The sequence below is a fragment of the Mastigoproctus giganteus genome, chromosome 3 (genome assembly GCF_048544385.1).
Source record: "Mastigoproctus giganteus isolate SK-2022 chromosome 3, ASM4854438v1, whole genome shotgun sequence".
In the NCBI taxonomy this organism is placed as follows: domain Eukaryota; kingdom Metazoa; phylum Arthropoda; class Arachnida; order Uropygi; family Thelyphonidae; genus Mastigoproctus; species Mastigoproctus giganteus.
Window position 1 is genome coordinate 199926821 of NC_143577.1, and position 21253 is coordinate 199948073.

Below are 21253 nucleotides of genomic sequence, written 5' to 3' on the forward strand. Positions count from 1 at the left end.
TCCATGAACTAATTATGATGGATTGTGCAATAGGTAAGTTGATGCTGTTACATTTACTTTATGTACAGCAGTGCTTCTCTAAAATCCAATGCCACCAAGCTTCCTACATACATCCTTTTGCTAATATCAGTTCCTGGCCTCCCTGAATTGATAGTATTTGATAAGGATGGCTGATCCACTTAACACTCTTCTTGAGCTCTTTCCAATCTCTTTCTGGTGATTGCATTAGCCACTGCTGATATAGAGTGTTGCAATTTGACTGCAGTGGCATGATCCGAGTGATTGCTAATATGGTATCCTACAATGAGTCCTGCAGGAGCGGTGAGCTTAGTGACTGTCGGAAGTCTCTAAGCTCAACACTTCAACCCATCTGTTATATTTGATTTTCTTGCTTCTAGCATGAACACAGTTGCATTTGTACCCATTCCTGACATGTGAATGGTAGATGTAGTTCATTTTTCCCAAATCCCAGAGATGTCTGGATACTTTTTTGATAATATTAGTATATATGACACTATAAATTTCATAAGGAATGTGTTATTAATTAATATTTACATTTACTTTCTTTTAGAGACCAAAATAAATATAAAGATGCTGCAAATCTTTTAAATGATGCTCTTGCAATCAGGGAGAAAACGTTGGGGGAGAACCATCCTGCTGTAAGTGCCAGAACTTATCATATTAAGAAATTTGCAAAGTTCATATTATGTAAATTGTAACATAAATACCTAATCTCTCTCTCTCTCTCTCTCTCTCTGTCTCTCTCTCTCTCACTTCAAAAAATAATTCACATATCAGCTACAGTTTGAGTCTGGCCTTAAAACTGCTACTAAAAGCAAACTCTTCCCCTAAAAAAGAATGTTTTACTGCATCTACATAATGTGTGTGTGTGTGTGTGTGTGTGTGTGTGTGTGTGTGTGTGTGTGTGTGTGTGTGTGTGTGTGTACATACACACGTCACAAAATTTACGTTGTCCCATTAAAGTTTCTTATTTCGTTAGTATCTTATAACACATTTAGTTAGGTTATCTAAGGGCATCATTTCATCATCCTATAATATTAGCATACTGTTGCATCATGTTGAATGCTTCTCATTTGCAGACTGTGTAATAAATGTGTAGTTAACCATTAGGAAAAATATAATTATTGCTTTTTATAGAGAGCTTTTTAGTTATTACATTCCAGAAAGGTTGCCTGTAATCAATCTTCTCTGTCAAGAATTCCTAAAAAGAAACATCACACTGGAAATGCCAAAAGAATATCTGGTGCAGGACTGTTGAGGATTATTACTCTAACATTTTAAAATCTGCAGAACACAAGACAGACATTTTAAAATGTCTAAGCCTGCATGGTTGTCATGCAAGTTGTACAGATCTAAAGCCATGCGAGAGGAACATAGTGGTATAAAGGCAAGAGAAATAATTGTCCACTGAAAGCCTGTGAATGTTGTAGTAGTTGGATTTTAAATGCATCAGCAACTTCGACCATATTGTGACATTGTATATCATGTCTGTACAAGTCTGGGTTCATTGTCCAATTTTTATGTTGTGCAGGCTGAAAACCTTAGTAGAGTTAAAGTAGACATAGGGTTCCTCCTCGTGAGGAGGAACCCTACTCTCTATGCCTGAGATCAGCTAACTATAGGTTCAATTGAGGAGGACTTTATAAATCCCTCCAATCATTGACAGGAGTCGAATCCAGAACTCCCCAAATGAGTGACAAGTAGCAAAACCACTATACTGTAATAGATGACTGTTGAGTAGTCTGAAAGCGTATTTGCCTTGTAAGAAGTCCTTATCGACCAAATCTATCAGAGAAAAAAACCTAACCAATGTAAAAGAACATTCTTTACACAAGAGTTTTTTTTTTCAGCAGGGATAAAGAGGGAATTGTAGTAGTAGTAGTAGTGGCATGTGATGCAAGAAAGCAAGTGTATGAGCTTATGCAGCATCAGCCAAAAAAAAAAAAATAAATAATAATAATAATAAAATAAAAAAAAATATATAAAAAAAATTTACACAGTTTCCTCTAAATGTTTGTCCAGTTCCTCCTTAAATTTATTTAACTTATCAACTTCCACAACAACAGATGGAAGTTTGTTCCAGCAACCACCCACTGGCTAAAGGCAAATTTCCGCACATCTGTTCTACATCTGTCTTTCCTCAATTTGAATTTATGCCCCCTTAGGTTCATAATCTGAACAAGTGGAAGAATCCCATCAGAATTCAGCGTGGTCAACCCATTCAAGGCCTTATACACCTAGTCTCCAGCTGCTGCAATTTGCAGAACTTAAGCCTTCATTCCCCTCACCAATCTTGTTGCTCTTCTCTGTGCATGCTCAAGCAAATCTATATCCTTCCTAAAATGAGGCCTCCAGACCTGTATGCAGTACTCAAGGCGTGGCTTCACCATTGCCTTATACAGAGGGACAATCACCTCCTTTTCCTTGCTAGCAACATTCCTGTCTATCATTGACAAAACCCCATTACCTGCCCTGGCAGCCTGTCTGCATTGCTCAGAAAACTTCATATTTGACTGCACAATTACTCCCAGGTCTTTTTCATTTTTTACCACCTTAAATGTAGTACCATACAGTTGGTACGTTTCTCTGTTTCAATATTCTTTGTCAATATTAAAACTTCAGTTGACACTTCTCAGCCCATCTGCCCAAATTTTCTAGATCCTGTTGCAGTAGCACACTTCCATTACTGTCATTAACAACCCTGCCAACCTTTGTATCATCTGCAAACTTCAACACTAAGCCTGATATACCTTCATCAATATCATTGATAAATATACAAAACAGCAGTGGACCCAACACTAAACCCTGTGGGATTCCACTTATAACATTAGTCCACGAAGAGCAGCACCCATTGATTACCACCCTTGTTTTCTCCCACTCAACCATCCTTTTATCCATTGTATCAACTTGCCCTTAATACCATTCTGCTCCAATTTGTACAGTAGTCTTCTATGCGCAACAGTGTCAAAAGCTTTCCTGAAATCCAAGTATATGATATCAAAATAATTTTTTGCATCTAGTTCCTTTGTAACCACATCATAATATCCAATCAAATTTGTTAGACAAGACTTTCCCTTAACAAACCCATGCTGTGTCTGAATTATTGGTGCAGTCTTGTCTAGATGATCCTGCAATACATCTTTTACCAGTGACTCCATTATTTTACCCGAAACAGAAGTTAAACTAACTGGTCTGTAATTACTCGTGTCACCCTTTGATCCCCCTTTGTGAATTGGGGATACATTTACACATCTCCAGTTTATGGGGACCTCCCCCTGAGTCCAAGGATGCTCTCAAAATTATGGCCAAGGGTTTGCTTACTTCCTTTGCCGCCTCCCTTAATATAACCAGATAGATCCACCCCAAACAAAGGTAACTTAGTTAATGTCAATTCTCCTAAAACTCAGTCCTGTGTTATATTTTTCAGAAAGGATTCTTCTGCTCCTGTGCTTATCTTCAGTGACACTCAGCTTTCTAGACAAGATCAAATATCTCTTTTAGGGATTACCCTGGCTTCTAATTTCTCTTAGCATAAATATTGCTTCCTATTCATTTAAATAATTGGATTTTCGGTTTTGATGTTGGCATTACTTTTCTTCTAAACAGCTAATCACTCTGTACAAATCTGAAACCTGCCCTACCATTAAGCGTTTTTCCCACATCTGGGCCAGTGTCCCCATAACCTCTCTCAGGCTTCTAGACTCCATTCTCCAAAAGAGGGAATTTAGATTAATCAATATCCCATCTCTTACAAAATCTCTGTCCTATAGACATTCTGTTTCTGCTGCATGGCTTTTCTATAGATATTTCCATGGGCACTGTTCTTCCAAATTGGCTTCTATACCCCCCCCCCCCTCTCTTCCAAACCAGTCCGAACACAACCACAACCAGTCAGCAGCCTTTTACTGTCCAACTTCAAACTCACAAAACTAGCTTTTCCTCCTTATTTGTTCCTTTACCTTCAGTTTTCTGGAAAAACTTCCCATCACATTTATTTGCTGAAAATTATAATCTACAGAAATTCTAGTCTAATGTGAACAAGTATCTTCTTTCATCTCAGCTTCTTAACCTTCAACCGATCATGGCACTAAGTACTATTGGTTCTGATACATGTCATTTGGGATTTTCTAAAAAAAAAGAGAGCGAGAGAGAGAGACCCAATAGTTTCTACTTACAGTGTAATAAAATGAACTTCTAGTTGAAGTTAATTTCATTACAAACAAGCATGGGAATTTACTAGTTAGTGTGGGAAATTGCTAACAAGAGGTTTTTCATGTTCATGAGTTCAGCCTGTGAGCTCATTATTAGCTTCAATATGCTTTTGTTTTAAAATGAGAATATTTTTATGAGAAAGTAAAAACACATAGAATGGTGAGAATTTTTGCCTTTCAAGGTTGTTATGATAAACATAAAATGGCATTAAGTTTATGGGAAATTGGATAGAACCTACTATATGTGTATTACAATGTGCCAGGATATTAAAAAGAAGGTTGCTATAAAGAACTTTGATTGTATTATGATAATGCTACCTAGTGTGGAGATTCTTAATGTATGAAGAGTCACTGTTGATAATCAAATCAAGAATATTGTTTTCTGTTGTTTGCTTCTCTAACATGCTGGTGTACAAAATAGTGATCCACTAAATTCAGAAAAGCTCTGCTGTGTGATTGGCTAACCACAAGTTCCAGTTAGTATCTGAAAAGCTAAAATCCCCCTTATAAGACATTCTGATTTACTGGATCATTTCTGTCTGTGTGTATGGTTGTTCATTATACTCATCTCAGTCACTTTAACTATAACAGACTCCTACTCTCACGTTCGTTTTCCTAGTGTGCTTATGCCACACCAAACCAAAACATGATCTGCCACTTTGGATTCTGTATGCTTCTTAACCAAAAGTTTAATTCCCCCCACCTCTCCTCTCTGTACGTATTGTATGACAAGACCAAGTGACAGTTGCTTTTAAGGCTATGGTAACCAGTGTTCACTGAAGTTGGTCTGAAAAATGGGAAAGAAGGGGAAAATCACTGCATAACTACTTGTAGTTATTCAAAAAGAACAAGGGTGAAATGGATATATAAAATTTAGTTGAGTTTGGAGAGATGTTTTAAAAATTAGGACAGTTTGAAGTTCATAAGGCTTCATTACATTCCATGTGCTACCAGTTCCAAACAAACATAACTTGACAAATGATCCAGAGAAAATTCTGGAAATTGGCTCACAGAAATTACATACTGTCCTCTATTGATACATAATATTGTGTGTCATTTCGACTTGAATTTGTGAACTTGCAAGAGATCAAAAATAGATTGCAAATTAAGAAAAGACAGATGTAGAATAGATTATGCAATCTATTTTTGATCTCTTGGCATTGTGGCTGCTGTATTGAATTCTTCCACTCAAAAAATGAAAACAGCAATCATACTCAAAAGTGAAATGCAAAATAGAGAAAATAACATGAAAAAAAAGGAAGTAATGTTATCTATTTATTAATTTTTTTTTTTTGATGAAATCACTTAAACAGTAACAAATAATGTGGACGAAAATAGTGAAGCATATATTGCCAACATTGAGAGGAAACTTCAGTTGCAAGAACAAGTTCTTGATCGCTTCAAGATCATAAGGCTGAATATATATATATATATATATATTCAGCCTTATATATATATATATATATATAAGACTGAATATATATATATATATACATACATATTCAGTAACAAATTACTCAAAACCTCAGTAATAAATCACTCAAAACCTATGTTGGTATAATTGGAAATATGTATGTAAATGTTTCCAATAATATCAACAGGTTTTGAGTGATTTATCATCTTTGAACAACATGGTTTACTTATGCGTCATGCCACTCAAGTAATACTGTAGAATGACTGATTTTGTAGACATGTTCATCAGAAAGAGAAACACAAGGTGGGTTTTTAGCAACTCCTTTTGGAATGCTATAAGAAAGCCACATATACATACATATAAATATTGTATAGACCTCCATGGCAGCCTAATCAACATGATACATTGAGTTCTGCCAATCGTTTGAAGAGGTCTGGTTTTGATTCCCATCAGCCATCACAGACATAGTACACTTGTGTATTATATGGCATAATTTGCAAAGCCAGTCATATATGAATGCACTTTTGGGGTCATTAATACACTGTACTCATTGTTCCTGTATATTCAAATTCTGCATCCTTTACGTCAGAGTGATCCACATTTCCGATATCTCAACGGTCTCTGCATTAGATGACGTAATCAATACTTCAAATTCATCAAATTTATTTACTATACACCTAGCATTATTGTACAAACATCGATACGTGCACCTGTTTTTTGCTCTTAGTAACCTTAACATATGCTGTATATTTGCTTATCCCAGGAGTATCCTGATCAGGCCTTGTAATCCCTGACACCTTGTTTTCAGGTAGGCAGACAGGTGCATGTCTGAATTGAAACTGTGCAAGAATCAGTTTCACCTCTGCTTATGGCTCATGTTAAATTGTTAGTTTGTATATTCCACACCACCTACCAGCTAGCAGTTTTCTGACCTGCATAACACTGCTTTGATAGCATCATAAAGTATTCTTGGACCGTCTTCTATTTAAGTATGTCCCATACCTGTAAAAATAGTCTTTCCTGTTAACAAGCACATACCGAAAATTTTACCTGATTAGTCTTGCACAATTTCCGGATTGATTGAAAAGGCTCTCATGTACTCCCTCCTGTCTGGATCTAAGCAAAATTGCAGACACTTTCAATTTCATTCCTGATACATAACTTTTTTCTTAACATTGCTCTGTACCTGTTCGGTAATTCTTTCAGTTGCCTATTCAGTGTATTATTCATTCAGTATGGTAAAACGATAAACAAGGCCTGTTATGAAGAAGTCCTGATTCAATTGAGGGATAAAGTTAGGAGGAAGTGCCACCGGCTGTTTAAAAATGGTGGATGGTTTCTTCAGTGTGACAGTGGTCACACACCAGCATTCTACATTCAAGAATTTTTGCCTAAAAAAACATTCTTGTAGTTATGTACCCTCCATATTCATCAATTCTAGCTCCATGTAATTTTTTTCTCTTCCCCAAACTCAAAGTGAAGCTCTAGAAATGGTTTAGTCGACATTTTATCTGTACAACAAAACATGACAACAGAACTTAACCACTTATGGTTGAAGACTCCGTAATACTTCCAGAATCTGTGTGCCAAAATTCCTTTTATTAAATTTCTGCTTGGGTCCTTTGCCAAAAGTTAGTGGTAGTTATTATTAATTATCAGTGTTTTTTTTTTTTTTTTTATTGTTTGCTGTTGTTTAGCATTTATAGGGTTTCCTTGTATCCAGTTTTGACTGTCTGGTAGTAGTAGTAGTGGCATGTGATGCAAGAAAGCATGTGTATGAGCTTATGCAGCATCAGCCAAAAAAAAAAAAAAATCACACCATTCCCTCCAAATACCTATCCAGTTCCTCCTTAAATTTATTCAACCTATCAACTTCCACAACGACAGATGGAAGTTTGTTCCAGCAATTAACCACCCGCTGGCTAAAGGCAAATTTCCGCACATCTATTCTACATCTGTCTTTTCTTAATTTGAATTTATGCCCCCTTAGGTTCGTAATCTGAACAAGTGGAAGGATCCCATCAGAATTAAGCAAATACTGGACATGTAAATGTCCAGTATTTACCAATTCTCACATTACAATTTTCACATTAGCCAGAATAATAAAATTTCAGTTTCTATGCACAGAACATATGGGTTTCTGTGTTGGATCTGTATGAAGTAAATATGTGTGTGTTTTAGTTGATATTTGAATACAAAAGATGTTTTAAAAAAAAAAATTGTTAAAAGCTATGAAACTAAATTTGAAATTATGAGTTGTAAAGGGTTTTCCAATAGTAACGCTCGATGTTTGGCAACAGCGCATGACGAAGTCGACAGTCACACAGGTGGTATCTTTGGTAGCCGTATTCAGTTAGTCTCTGCATTTTATTATGGAGCGTTACACGACTGAGCAACGAGTCGAAATTGTAAAAAATTATTATCAAAACCAATGTTCTATTCGTCAAACGTTTCGTGCACTCCGTGCAGTTTATGGTGTCGACGAACGTCCTTCAGAATCCACAATTCGCCGTTTAATAAACAAATTCGAAGCAACTGGGTCTGTGGCAAATCTGAAAGTGCCTGTACGTCAGCGAAACGCAAGATCCGTTGAAAATATTGCTGCAGTCCGGGAAAGTGTGCGTGAGAATCCGCAACAGTCCATTCCGTGTCGGGCTCAAGAACTTGGCCTGTCTTCGATGACAACTTGGCGAATCCTGCATAAGGACTTAGGGCTTCACCCTTATAAAGTGCAATTAACCCAACAACTAAAGCCCAACGATCATGCACAGCGGCGTGCATTCGCTGATTGGGCGCTAGAGCAGTTGGAGGTCGATCCTGATTTTGGGCGAAAAATAATGTTTAGTGACGAGGCTCATTTCTGGTTAAGTGGCTTTGTTAACAAGCAAAATTGCCGAATTTGGAGCGATGAAAACCCACGGGAGATTCATGAGGTCCCACTACATTCCGAAAAAGTTACGGTATGGTGTACACTTTGGTCCGGCGGAATAATCGGTCCGTATTTTTTCGAAAACGAAGAAGAAGTGGCACTTACGGTCAACGGTGAGCGATACAGGGCTATGATAAGAGATTTTTTTTGGCCTGCAGTGGATGGAATCGATCTAACAAACATTTGGTTTCAGCAAGACGGTGCTACGTGCCATATGGCACGTGATACAGTAACACTATTGCATGAGAAATTTGAAGGTTCCGTTATATCGCGAAATGGTGACGTTAATTGGCCGACCAAATCCTGCGACCTAACGCCACTGGATTTTTTTTCTCTGGGGCTTTCTAAAATCCAAAGTGTATGCTAACAAACCACGGACGGTTGCCGTCTTAAAGGCCAACATTAGGCGCGTTATTGCTGAAATTGAGCCACTTTTATGCGATAACGTCATCACCAATTGGGTATCCAGGATTAACCAAACCAGACAAAGCCGCGGCGGACATTTATCTGATATAATTTTTAAAACATAATGTTAACACATATACTTCATAATAAAAATAAAAATAGATCACTATCACTCTCACAATTTGTTTTATTGCGTTACAAAAATCGAGCGTTACTATTGGAAAGCCCTGTAGATTTTGAATAAAATTTCAATTTAGTTCCATTATATTTTAGATTAGTACTTGTTAAAATCTATCCCATCCAGTGAGATTTTTTTTTTTTTTTGCGTTGAACTTTCCTTGTGTACATGTGTCTAGTATTTTTATGGTCACCAGCCAACAAACATGTTTACTTTGAATTAACTGGTAATTGCAGATAAATGAAACCAAAAGTTGCAGCTAATGAGACTGATTGCTGCAGATATTTCAAACTGGCAACCTTAAGTATTTAATATTTTTAATTGGTTTGATTTTGTTAATTAGAAATCATTTTCATCACTAAAAGCATTTAAGTACTTCTATATAAATTTTGTTTGGTGATATTGTTTATGCATACTTATTTTGAATCTACACCAGGCCATTGTACCATTCAGAGCTCTGTGAGATCCACTAGCCTTTCTGCATGAAAGCTTTGAATTGTAAACCTAATTTTAAATCTTAGTATAGCCTATGGTGGATTTTAATGTGGGCCTCATTTTTTAAAAGGTTGAAAATCCCAGTTGTTTTGTATGTGCTGTGTTATACAGCTCCTATATAATTTTTTGTATTATGGATCCTGAAAATTTTTATATTTACAGGTTGCTGCAACTCTTAATAATCTTGCTGTTCTTTATGGAAAAAGAGGAAAATATAAGGATGCTGAGCCTCTTTGTAAAAGGGCACTGGAAATTAGAGAACGAGTAAGTGCCTTTATATAATGCCTGATTACAAATTTTTATATTTTGAGAGGTTAGATGTTTATGTGCTATAAAAATATTTGTGCAAAGTTTTATTCTTGGATATTTGACTGAATTTGTTTAAAATGGGGAAGGGGAAGAAAGTTAAATTATAAAGTGTACTTCTTCCTTTGCAAAATAGGATTTTTATAAATTTATTTATTTTTATTTTTTATTTATTTTGTGAAAACAGGAAAGAAATCATTTTAAAAGTTTGTAGTTCTTTCTTTAGGTTTAAAATAATCCTATTGCAAAAGGTCGATGCAGTTTTATCTTTTTTTTTTTTTTTTCGATATGATTCTTAAGCTCTGTTATTGTACTTGTCACAAGTTCACTTTAATGGATGTCTTAAATGAGATAAGCTTGATTTGTTCAATAGTTAAATGTATTCGTATTAGTAGTGAAAAAATGATGCACGAAAGCAAGCTTTACAACATCAGCAAAAAAAAAAAAAAAAAAAGTGGGTTGATCACCCACTTTTTTTCACCCACTCTGCAAGCAGAATTCCTGAATATCACTGAGAGAACCATGAACTGTCCTGGAAGCCTGTCTGCGCTGCTCAGAGAACTCACATCTGACTGCACAATTACCCCCAGGTCTTTCATTTTTCACTACGTTGAGTGTAGTATCTCAGTTGTATGTTAATCTGGATTACTGCTACCCCTATACAGTGCCTTGCATTTGTCAATATTAAACTTCAGCTGTCATTTCTCGGCCTATCTTCCTAATTTTTCTATGTAAATTACTGTTGCAGTAGTTTACCTTAATTACTATGTTTAACCACCCTCTCAACCTTTGTATTATCTGCAAACTTAGATATTAAGCCTGATTATTAATAAATATTAAAAACAATGGGCCAGCACTGAAACCTTGGGTGGGGGAGGACTTTAACATTAGTCTACGAAGAGCAGTGCCCATTGTTAACCCCTCTCTCTCTCTCTTCCCCCATCCCCTCCCCAATCAACTAACCCTTTATCCATAGCAGTAACTTGCTCTTAATGCCACATTTTTCTAGTTTGTGCAGCAGTATTTTATGTGCAACTGTATCAAAGCCTTCCTGAAATCAAAGTATATGATATCAAAATTATTTTTTGCATCCAGTTTCTTTGTTACTGCATCATGGTATCCATTCTTTTTGTCAGACATGACAAAATAACAATGTAGTAATAATGTTTGCCCCTTAAATGCATGCTGTGGCTGCTGTATAACTGCATTCACTCTAGATGGTTCTGCTTTACTTCTTTAACCAGTTACTCCACTGTTCTTCCTGGAACAGAAGTTAATCTAACAGGTCTGTAATTACTTATGTCACTCTGTTCTCCCGTTGTGAATTGGGGATACATGGGGAGTTTCCCTGAATCTGATACTCACATAATTATGGCTAAGGGTTTGCTTACCTCCTTTTCTGCCTCCCTTAATATAATTGGATAGATCCCATCCACCTCTTTATGTTTAGCTTCAGCATTTTCTCTTCCACTTTCTTCTCATTTATCACAAAATCATTTAGCTCCCTAGAATTTGATAAACTTGTGGCATCCCTTCCCTAAAGAATTCCTTATTTTTCAGTGTTAAACTCCAAATGTCCATCTTCCTAATTTTTCTACATTTTGTTGTAGTAGCCCACTGTGATTACTGTCATTAACAACCCTGTAAACCTTTGTATCATCTGCAGTCTTGGACATTAAATCTGATCTGTCTTCATCAATATCATTAATGAATATTTTAAACAACAATGGGCCCAATGAATGGAGATGCAGAATATCAGTTCAGTTTGTCAGCATTATATTGGGATTAAAGTCTGGGGAGCAAAGCAGCCAAGCATTGGCGAAATGATGTTAATATTCTCTAATATTATCTGAATTAACTGTTTTATTGGCCAAGCAAGTTTGTGCGTACGTGTGAAAGAGCTTCATCCTGCAGAAAAACAACTGTATCCAAATGTTCTAAACTTAGACATTAAGCCTTCATCTATATTTATTAATGTTAGTGGTGAAGGTACATCAGGCTTACTGTCTAAGTTTGCAGATGATGTAAAGGTTGACAGGGTGGCTAATGATAGTAATCAATGTAAACTACAAGAACAAGATTTAGAAAAATTAGGGAGATGGACTGAGAAATGCAGTTGAATATTGACATTGACAAATGCACTTTTTTATTTATTTTCTTTTATTTTTATTTCTTTATTTATGATTTATTTTTCTTTTATTATTATTTTTTGGTGCACCAAAAACCCTTTGGCTTCTTTGCACTATATGGCTGAAACTTAAAACTGTCATTTTTTTTTCCCATCGCAGATTAAAATCAATATGAATACTAATATTCATTTTAAACTGGGAGGGAAATTTTTTTTTTTTTTCTTCCTTATTTTTTTTTCCCTAATGGTGCTCCTAAATTTTATTCTGTTGCCAAATAGTCCACTATATATTCCTCCCCATATTTCTATTTATAGCCCTACTTTTACATTTTCTTATATGCATAGCTTGTCTATCTTTTTTCTCTTGATATCCTCATCCTGATTTTTTTTTTTTTTATTTAATCATTCATAAACATATTCAACTAGTTCCAATTTACTTATACAGTAATATGTTAGTATAATAAATGTCCTAGTAAAGGAATATTCAGTGTAACAAGGTTATCTCTCATCTCCTCCAATTTACTATATATCTTTATGTTAAAATGGCTCATTTTAATGAATATATTTTAATGAAAACAGTTTAGCACAATAAAAATTTGTACTGCTTCAAAAAAATAGAATCATTATAAAGAAAATCATAAAAAAATAATGTACAATTTTTGGTCTTTTGTATTTAGCATCTGGCAATGCTGCAATTAACAGCCCATTCAAAATTAATAACTTTTTGATCTGTTTACCTACCTACCCTCTTACTTGAGTAATTTTTCAACAGAGCTGTTGTTTACTTTGAGTTATATATTTAGTGAAACGTGCTAGTAGATGAGGTGCCAGCATTTTGATTATTTTGAAGTTGATTGTTTACAGTTTTGTGTAGGTGCCTCCGTAGCCAGGTGGGAAGGAGCAGCAGTGCGTAGCACACGCTTCTTGATTAGACTGGGGTTCAAGCCCATCACCACCAAATACGGAGGATGTGGAAAGGTCAGGGAATGACCACCGCATATTCCCGGAGCAATATGGCCTTAGTTGCTAATGCTCCTAAAAACCAAATAACAAACAAACAACAACAGTTTTGTGTAAAGAAGTGCAGTTATTTGCATTATATTATTTGACCATTTTTATAACAAATATTTTTTTTAGCATGGCTTGAAAGTATTTGTTGTACTGACATTTCCCTTACTAAGAAATTGAAAGTAGCTGAACACGCTTATGCTTATGTGAAAATTTTAAAAATAATCAGAGGAGGGGAAAAGATTTTATCAAAAGAAAAGCTAAGAAACTATGTATATAAGAGTGTATAAAGGCAGGACAATAAATAGAATTATATAGAATTAATTCTATATAAATAGAATTATATAAGCACTATGAATGTATTATCATTCAGCAACAGAATATAAATTTAATAGGTTTTTTTTTTTTTTTTTTTTTTTGTTTTAAGTCAGAGATTAAAATCAATTTATCTATATATTTACAACAGAATCAGTCCTTAGAGGATAGGTTGAAGTTACTGGACTTCTGATTGACTAAGGGTTGGATTGATTACTGGTCTTTTCTGATTGACCAACCATGTGTTGATCACTCTTTCCTGGATATTCCAGTCCCAAAATATAATGGTGCATTACATTACTAATCTCAGTGTTTGGAATGGCAGAGTTTCTGCAACACGGTGCTGTTAATAAATGATAATTGTGGTGGAATCTTGGAATACATCAAATATTTACGGAAGTCATGCCAGGAAAAAATGAACATACTCGGAATTATTTCTTCAACATCATGGGGTTGCAGATAGGTACGTGTTACTTCATTTGTATAGAGCCCTAATCAGATCTTGCCTTGATTACTGTGCCCCAGTGTATGATTCTGCTAGGGAGAGCGTGCTAGCACGGCTTGCTCCTATTCAACATTCTGCCCTGAGGATAGCTATAGGCGCTTATAGAACTTTGCCAATTCAAAGTCTTTTCATTGAAGCTCATGAACTTCCCCTAAGCCTCAGGGGAAAGATGTTACTTCTCAACTATACAACTAAAGTTCAAAGTCTACCTACCCATCCCATCAGACTGATAATTAATGACCCTCAGTTCACAATGTACTATAGAAATAAACTCAGGGCAGTTCAGCATGCTGCTCTCAGATTTTGGGCATTATTACAAACTTGGAATATACATTTTGAGAAAGTTCTTCAAGATCCAAACAGTCTAGATCCCCCATGGTCTTATATTAAACCATCCTGTGACAGTTATTTTCTAAACTGGGGAAAGCACTCTCTTGCAAATGTCAACATACAACAACAACTCCACATTGCCTACACACAAAATCATCTGCATTTTACAAAAATATATACCAATGGGTCAAAATCTGAGAGTAGAGCGGGTGCCGCAGCCATCTTCCCTCATAAAACCTTCTCCGTATCGCTTCCCAATGAATGCAGCAGCTATACAGCTGAATTATATGCCATCAAACTTGCAAGAGAAAATATTCTCCATCTGTCCATCCATAAAAGCATGATATATACTACGGATTCCCAGAGTGCACTTATAGCTTTACAGAGCATTTCTTCTCAAACACATCCTTTAATAAAATTCATAAAATCCAAACTGATGCATATCCAAGAACTCCAGCGAGTGGGCATTTTCTGCTGGATCCCAGGCCATGCTGAGATACCATTGAATGTGCAGACTATGCTGTTAAGCACTCATCTAACAGAGAATCATCACAGTATTATGTTCCATATCTTGACTACAAAAGTAATATACAAAGAATATGTAGGGAACAATGGACGATTCAATGGCAAACCCAAACACATAATAAACTCCTCCAAATAAAACCTGAACTGCAGTTCAGGTTTTATTTGGAAGGTAAACAGAAGGGAGGAAGTAATCTTAACCAGAGTGCAAATTGGCCACAGTCAACTAACCGCCTTTATCTCCTCATAGGTAAATGTCCTCTGCAATGCACACAGTGCAATTCTCCTCTTACAATGAAACATATTCTTGTTGGGTGTACTTTGAACACCACTGCCTGCCAAGTCTCATTTAGCTTTCTTTCAAATCTTAAAGTCTGACACTCAACCACATTATAGGTAACAATGCTAATGTGCTGGAATTTTTCCACTTCATTAAACAGATAAAATTATATCACCATTTTTGACCGATGTCATAGCAGTCACTATGCTTGTGTAACATTCATAATGTTGATTGTTGTTGTTGTTATCAGCAGTAGTATCAGCAGCTGGCAACAGATGTTGCCAGCTGCTGATACTGTCATACCGCAAATATTAAACAAAATTCACAAACACATTAACTATTGATGGAATTCCACATGTAATGCTGCTAAGAGAGAAAAGAACACGGAATGGAATCAGTTTCAAAAGAGTCCAACCACCTCCAATTTCATAAACTTGAAATGAGGCAAATAAAATCCAAGAAAGAATCAACAAAGATCGGTTTGATTTTCATAAAAACAGATCTACCCTAGACTTCATGATAAAGGCTGAGGCAAATGTATGAAATGCATTCATGCGAGCTTAAATATAGAGAAAGCCTTTGAAACCATGTGGTGTCATGGCATCTTTCGTGACCTGCATGTCCTAGAACTGAGAGGACATTTACCAACGTTAATTCAGAGATTTCTTGAAGATCGAACCTTTCAGGTCTGTTATTGAAATGTTCTCTCCAGAATCTCCATGCAGGAGGAAGGAGTACCACAGGGATCAGTCCTGGGTGCCACACTCTTCACGGTTAAAATACACACTCTTAACAACAACCATCCCAAATTCTGTAGAAACTTATCTTTATGCCAGCGACCTCACTATCTACTCACTCTGGAAATATGTATTCCATTGAAAGGAAACTCCAACTGTCAATAAATAAAATACAGTCATGGATGTTACAAAATGGTTACTGACTGTCTCCACAAAAAACTTTTTATATACACTTCTGTAAGAAGCAAAAAATGCACCCTGACTCTGAATTGCATTTGGGGAATCATGTTATACCAGTAAATAATATCCGAGTCTAGGAAATTGCACATACAGCATATACTAACTATTTTTCTGAAGAAATTGAATATCCTTAGAGTGCTCTCTGTGATGTCATGGGGAGCTGACTGATACTCCCTTCATTTGTATCAAACCATAATCTGATCCTGCCTAAACTATGGTGCTTCTGTATATGACTCAGCTAGAAAAATCAGTATTACATTGTCTTAATACCATTCACCACAATGCCTTTAGAATAGCCTTAGGTGCCTTCTGGACATCATCATACATCTCTAGGCACATGAACCTCCATTATCCTTTCAGAGGGTGCCTCTGTAGCCAGGTGGGCAGGAGCAGCAGTGCATAGCACATGCTTCTTGATGAGACGGGGGTTCAAGCCTGTGACCACCAAAATCGGAAGATGCAGAAAGGTCAGGGAATGACCACCGCATATCCCCGGAGCAATATGGCCTTAGTTGCTAATGCTCCTAAAAACCAAACAACAACAACCCTTTCAGAGACAGATGCTTCTGCTTACATATACAGCCAAACTTCGAAGTCTTCCCTTACATCAGTATCATCATCAGCCATTTTCAATCTACTGCAGGATGAAGGCCTCTCCAGCAACTTTCCAGTTCCTTCTATTTTGTGCAATGGACATCCATTTACTACCCACAAACTCTTAAATTTCATCTGCCCATCTCCTTCGTTGTCTTCTGGCTCCTCTTGGGTACCATTCTGTAATTTTCTTAGTCCATCTGTCATCATGTCTTCGGAGCTATGTGTCCTGCCCAAGACCATTTTAGTTCTTTAGTTTTGATAAGAATGTCCTTTACTTGAGTTTGCTGCCTAATCCATGTGTTTCTCTTCTTATCTAACAGTCTGATTCCCAATATAATTCATTTCATTCTTCGCTGTGTAGTTCTCAGCTTCTCTTCCATTCTTTTGGTGAGTGCCCAAGTTTCACTTCCATAAGTCATGGTGGGGAGTATACATTGGTTCATTATTTTACGTTTCAGACAAACTGGTATATTGCTCTTCAGTATGTGACTATATTTCCTGAATGCTATCGTTCCAAAATTTATTCTTCTCTTGACTTCCAGCCATTTATCATTATTACAGCTAATAACTTGTCCTAGATAAGTATGACTCCACCTTTTCAATTACTGCTCCTTCAATCATTATTTCTCTTTCTGTGGCATATTTGGTCATCATTACTTTTGTTTTAGCCATATTCATCTTTAGTCCAAAATCCTTACTAACTGTGCATAACTGATTAAGATTTCCCTCTAATTCTTTGGGATCAGGAGCAGCACTTGCAGATGACGTTGTGGCTTATGACCACAATGTCATCTGCAAATTGTAAATGGTTTAGATACTCTCCATTCACATTGACTCCTTTCTGCGACCAGTCTAATCTTCTGAAAGCTTCCTCAAGGGCAGCAGTAAACAGCTTCGGAGATATTGTGTCTCCTTGTCGAACTCCTTTCTCAATTTTAAATTTGCTACTGTCTTTGTCTAGTCTAATAAAGGAGGTAGCACTCTCATATATTTTCTTCAAAATCATAATATGCGGGGTATCTATGCCTTGTCTTTCCCGTGCCCGAAACATTGCCTTATGCTGTATGGAGTCAAATGCCTTTTCATAATCCACAAATGCCAGGCATAATGGTGTTTTTTATTCATTTGCTTTCTCCATAGTTGAGAATCCTATCCTAAAGCCAGCTTGCTCTTTCAGTTGATTCTCATCAAGTATTCTTTCAAATCTGTTAGTAATGACCCTATTAACAACTTGTAGATGTGGGATAACAAGCTAATTGGTCTATAATTTCCAATTATTTCAATTTTAATTATTTGAATTATGCTTCTCTGCTGTTTATAAGTACACCATCGCTATTCTTCAGTTTCAGTATCATTTGTCTTTCTGTATTTCTGATTTATCTCCTTTCTTATGCAGCAAAACCATGATTGCATTATTCCACTGCTTAGGCGTCACACATTTTCTAATGCACTTTGTGAAGAGCCTTGCCAGTTTTTATGTTATGTCTCTTCCTCCCAATTTTAACAACTCTACAGTAACTTCATCTTCCCCTGGGGCTTTCCGATTCTTCATTTTCTTCAATGCATGTTCTACCTCATCAGGAAGAATATCGGGTATGTCGTATGTGTTGCTACTTTGCAATCCATCTTCCCCACTGCTGGCATCATTCCCTCGCTCCTTGTATAATTCTCTATAGTAGTCATCTGCTATTTGAATTATGCCTTCTCTGCTGTTTATAAGTATACCATCGCTATTCTTCAGTTTTATTATTTGTCTTTCTGTATTACTGCTCATTGCTGCTGATTTAAATCCTTTGTTTTCCCTTAATGCTTGTTCTACTTTTTTTTTTGTTAAATCTTCTTATGTTCTCTCTGAGTCTCTTTCTAATGGCTTTGCATAACTCAGTATACTCAATTTTCTCCCCATCAGTGTTTTTCTTGCTCTTCATTTGTCGTCCTCGATTCATCATTACAAGTGTTTCTTGACTAATTTTTTCTTTTTCCCTATAGGTTTCTTGGGCTTTATCACTTCCAGAAAGTTGTAATATGCCTCACCGATATCTTGGTCCTGAGCAGTCTGCAGAAACTCAAACTTGTTCTTACGTTCCAGTACATACTGCTGTTTCACCTCTTCTGTTATCTCAAAGACCTTTGTATTATTTACTTGAGTCAGTTTTTTCCTTTCCTTTCCTACATCTATATCAAGTGTACATCTTACCATTCTGTGACCACTTCCAACATTTACCTTATTCAGTACGGTAACATCATTCACAATATATCTTCTGTTAGTGAGGATGAAGTTGATTTCATTAGTTGTTAATCCATTTGGATTCTTCCATGTCCACTTTCTGTTCACTCTTTTCTTGAAAAAAGTGTTCATTGCTGACAGTCCTTGGGATTCTGCAAATTCCACAAGTCTTTCACCTCTCTCATTTCTTTCACCAATTCCAAAATTTCCTATAGTTCCCCTTTCTGCGCTGTTTTGTCTTTTTCCAACCTTAGAATTGAAGTCCCCCATAATAATAGTGTAGTGGGTTTTCTGTTCATCTAGAAGACTCAATTTCGGTGTACATTTCTTCAACCTCTTCATCATCATGGCTTGATGTTGGTGCATAAATCATTATAACCTTTAGCTTGTACCTCTTAGAAATCTTGAGTATTAGTCTTGACACCCTTGGTGATGTACTTTTGAATTCCAAAATGTTGTTTTTAAAATCTTTATGGACCAGAAACCCAACTCCACCTTCACTCCTTTCACTGTTTCCATTGGTGTACGGCAGATTTCCACTTGATAAACTTATAAGTGATTCATTTCTTCTTGTTTCAGCCAAACCGATGATATTCCAATTCACATTTTCTAATTCCTTTTCCAGCTCTAATATCCTGTCTTCACTGATGAGTGATCTTACATTATAACAGGCCAAGTTCAGTTTCCGTCCATGGCAGCCTGGTTGTACCCAGAGATTCTTAGCGCCCTCTGCTTCCACTCTGATCCTCTCGCTGCCATAAGAGGGGAAGTGAAAGCTGCTGGGGACTGAGGGCCATTTGTTTTGTCGTGCTGTCATATGCTGGAGGGTTTGGTCTTTTCCTCTTCACGCTGACCAGGCGTCTTGAAGAGAACCACTCTACACGTTCGTTGCCACCTAAGTGACTTAACAGGGCTTACCATCGAGAAGGTGTGCATGAGTGGATTTTAGGGAGGCAGGATTTCTCCTAAATCTTCTGTAATAGAGAGAGATTGGATCCATCAGTGTTTTAGGCTGAGTGTCTGATAACACACAGGATACCTGTACCCCTCTAAACCCCTCACATCTGGTCTTATCTCTTTAACCCATTTTTTGTAAACTGCTACAGGAATAAGCCAAATGAAAATAAACCAGCTGGAATCAGATTGAAGAGTGTAATGCAGAATTGGCATGTTCCACTAGACAATATTCACCTGGACAATGAAAAAATGGATCCTCTTGGTCAACATTTAAACCATTTTGTGATGGCTTTTTTTGAAAATGGGGAATCAAAATATACAGCAACTGCATTCAGCTCATGCATCAGCAAACACTCTCTGCAAATATATAGTGATGAATCTAAATGTAATACATGTGTATGTGCTGCAGTGATTCTTTCAAATTGCGTGACACTATTTCTCCTAGTTGTAGCATTTACACCGCTGAACTTCATGCAATCAAAATGCATGAATCAAGAGATGATAATCTATACTGATTTCCTTGAGTGCAGTAACTGCCTTACAACACAAATATCCCTAATCTCATCCTATTTTGAAATAAATCAGAGCACAGATGATAAATCTTACAGTTCTGCTGGATTCCTGGGCATGCTGGAATCCAGGAGAAGGCTGATCAAGCAGCTAAAAATCTGCTCAACCCTGTGTTTTCAATTGCCCTAGTTATTTATATGGACTGAAAACCCATTATAAAAGAGGCATGTATTGACCAATGGGCATCTATGGCAGCAGCAACAAACTCATAATAAGCTCTTCCAAATAAAGAAAATGCCACAATACTGAAAATCTAATTCACGGTTAAACAGCAGGAAGTTGTCGTACTTGCAATGACATGCATTAGCATACCAGTCTCACCCATCTTCATTTCTTATGATAGCTGAGGCTCCTCCTTGACTGTTTCCACAATCAAGCTGCTCAATTGGCAAGTCTTATCCCAGAATTATTCATTAGAGATGAATCTTATTCTCAGTGGTGGTGGTGGTGCAAATCTGTCCAATCTATTTAATTTTTTTAAAGCAGATTCATCTATACAAACTTTCCTAATGCCTGATTAGAAAAATATTCTCACATTTACATAATTACTATGACAGGCACATTTTGGCTTTAGTCACCCTTGTGGCACAAAATCCCCCATTAAAACCAACCAACCAAACTAGCCCTAGGTCCTTTTTATTTTTGACTACCTCAAATTTAGTATCACTGAAGTGATATGTTATTCTGGGATAACAATATCATTTGGGTGATTTTCTACCCAGTTGCAGTATCTTGCATTTATCAATTAATATTAAACCTCAACTGCCAGTATTGATATTAAACCTCAACTGATACTTTTTAGCCCATCTGCCTAGTTTATCAAGGTCTTGTTGGAGTACCATATCCTGATTAATGTCATGTAACACCTTGCCTGCTTT

The 21253-nt window shown here is 36.5% G+C and overlaps 1 protein-coding gene across 5 annotated transcripts in view; it reads left to right on the forward strand.

Annotated features, from left to right (window-relative positions):
- The window catches only part of LOC150088569 (kinesin light chain-like), a 376502-nt gene that overhangs the window by 170707 nt on the left and 184542 nt on the right, over positions 1-21253 (forward strand). For all 5 annotated transcript variants that reach the window (XM_090369572.1, XM_090369571.1, XM_090369570.1 and 2 more), the window contains exons 6-7: positions 572-659; positions 9816-9917. In XM_090369572.1, the coding sequence (XP_090225698.1) occupies positions 572-659; positions 9816-9917 (190 nt within the window). The remainder of the gene's footprint in view (positions 1-571; positions 660-9815; positions 9918-21253) is intronic.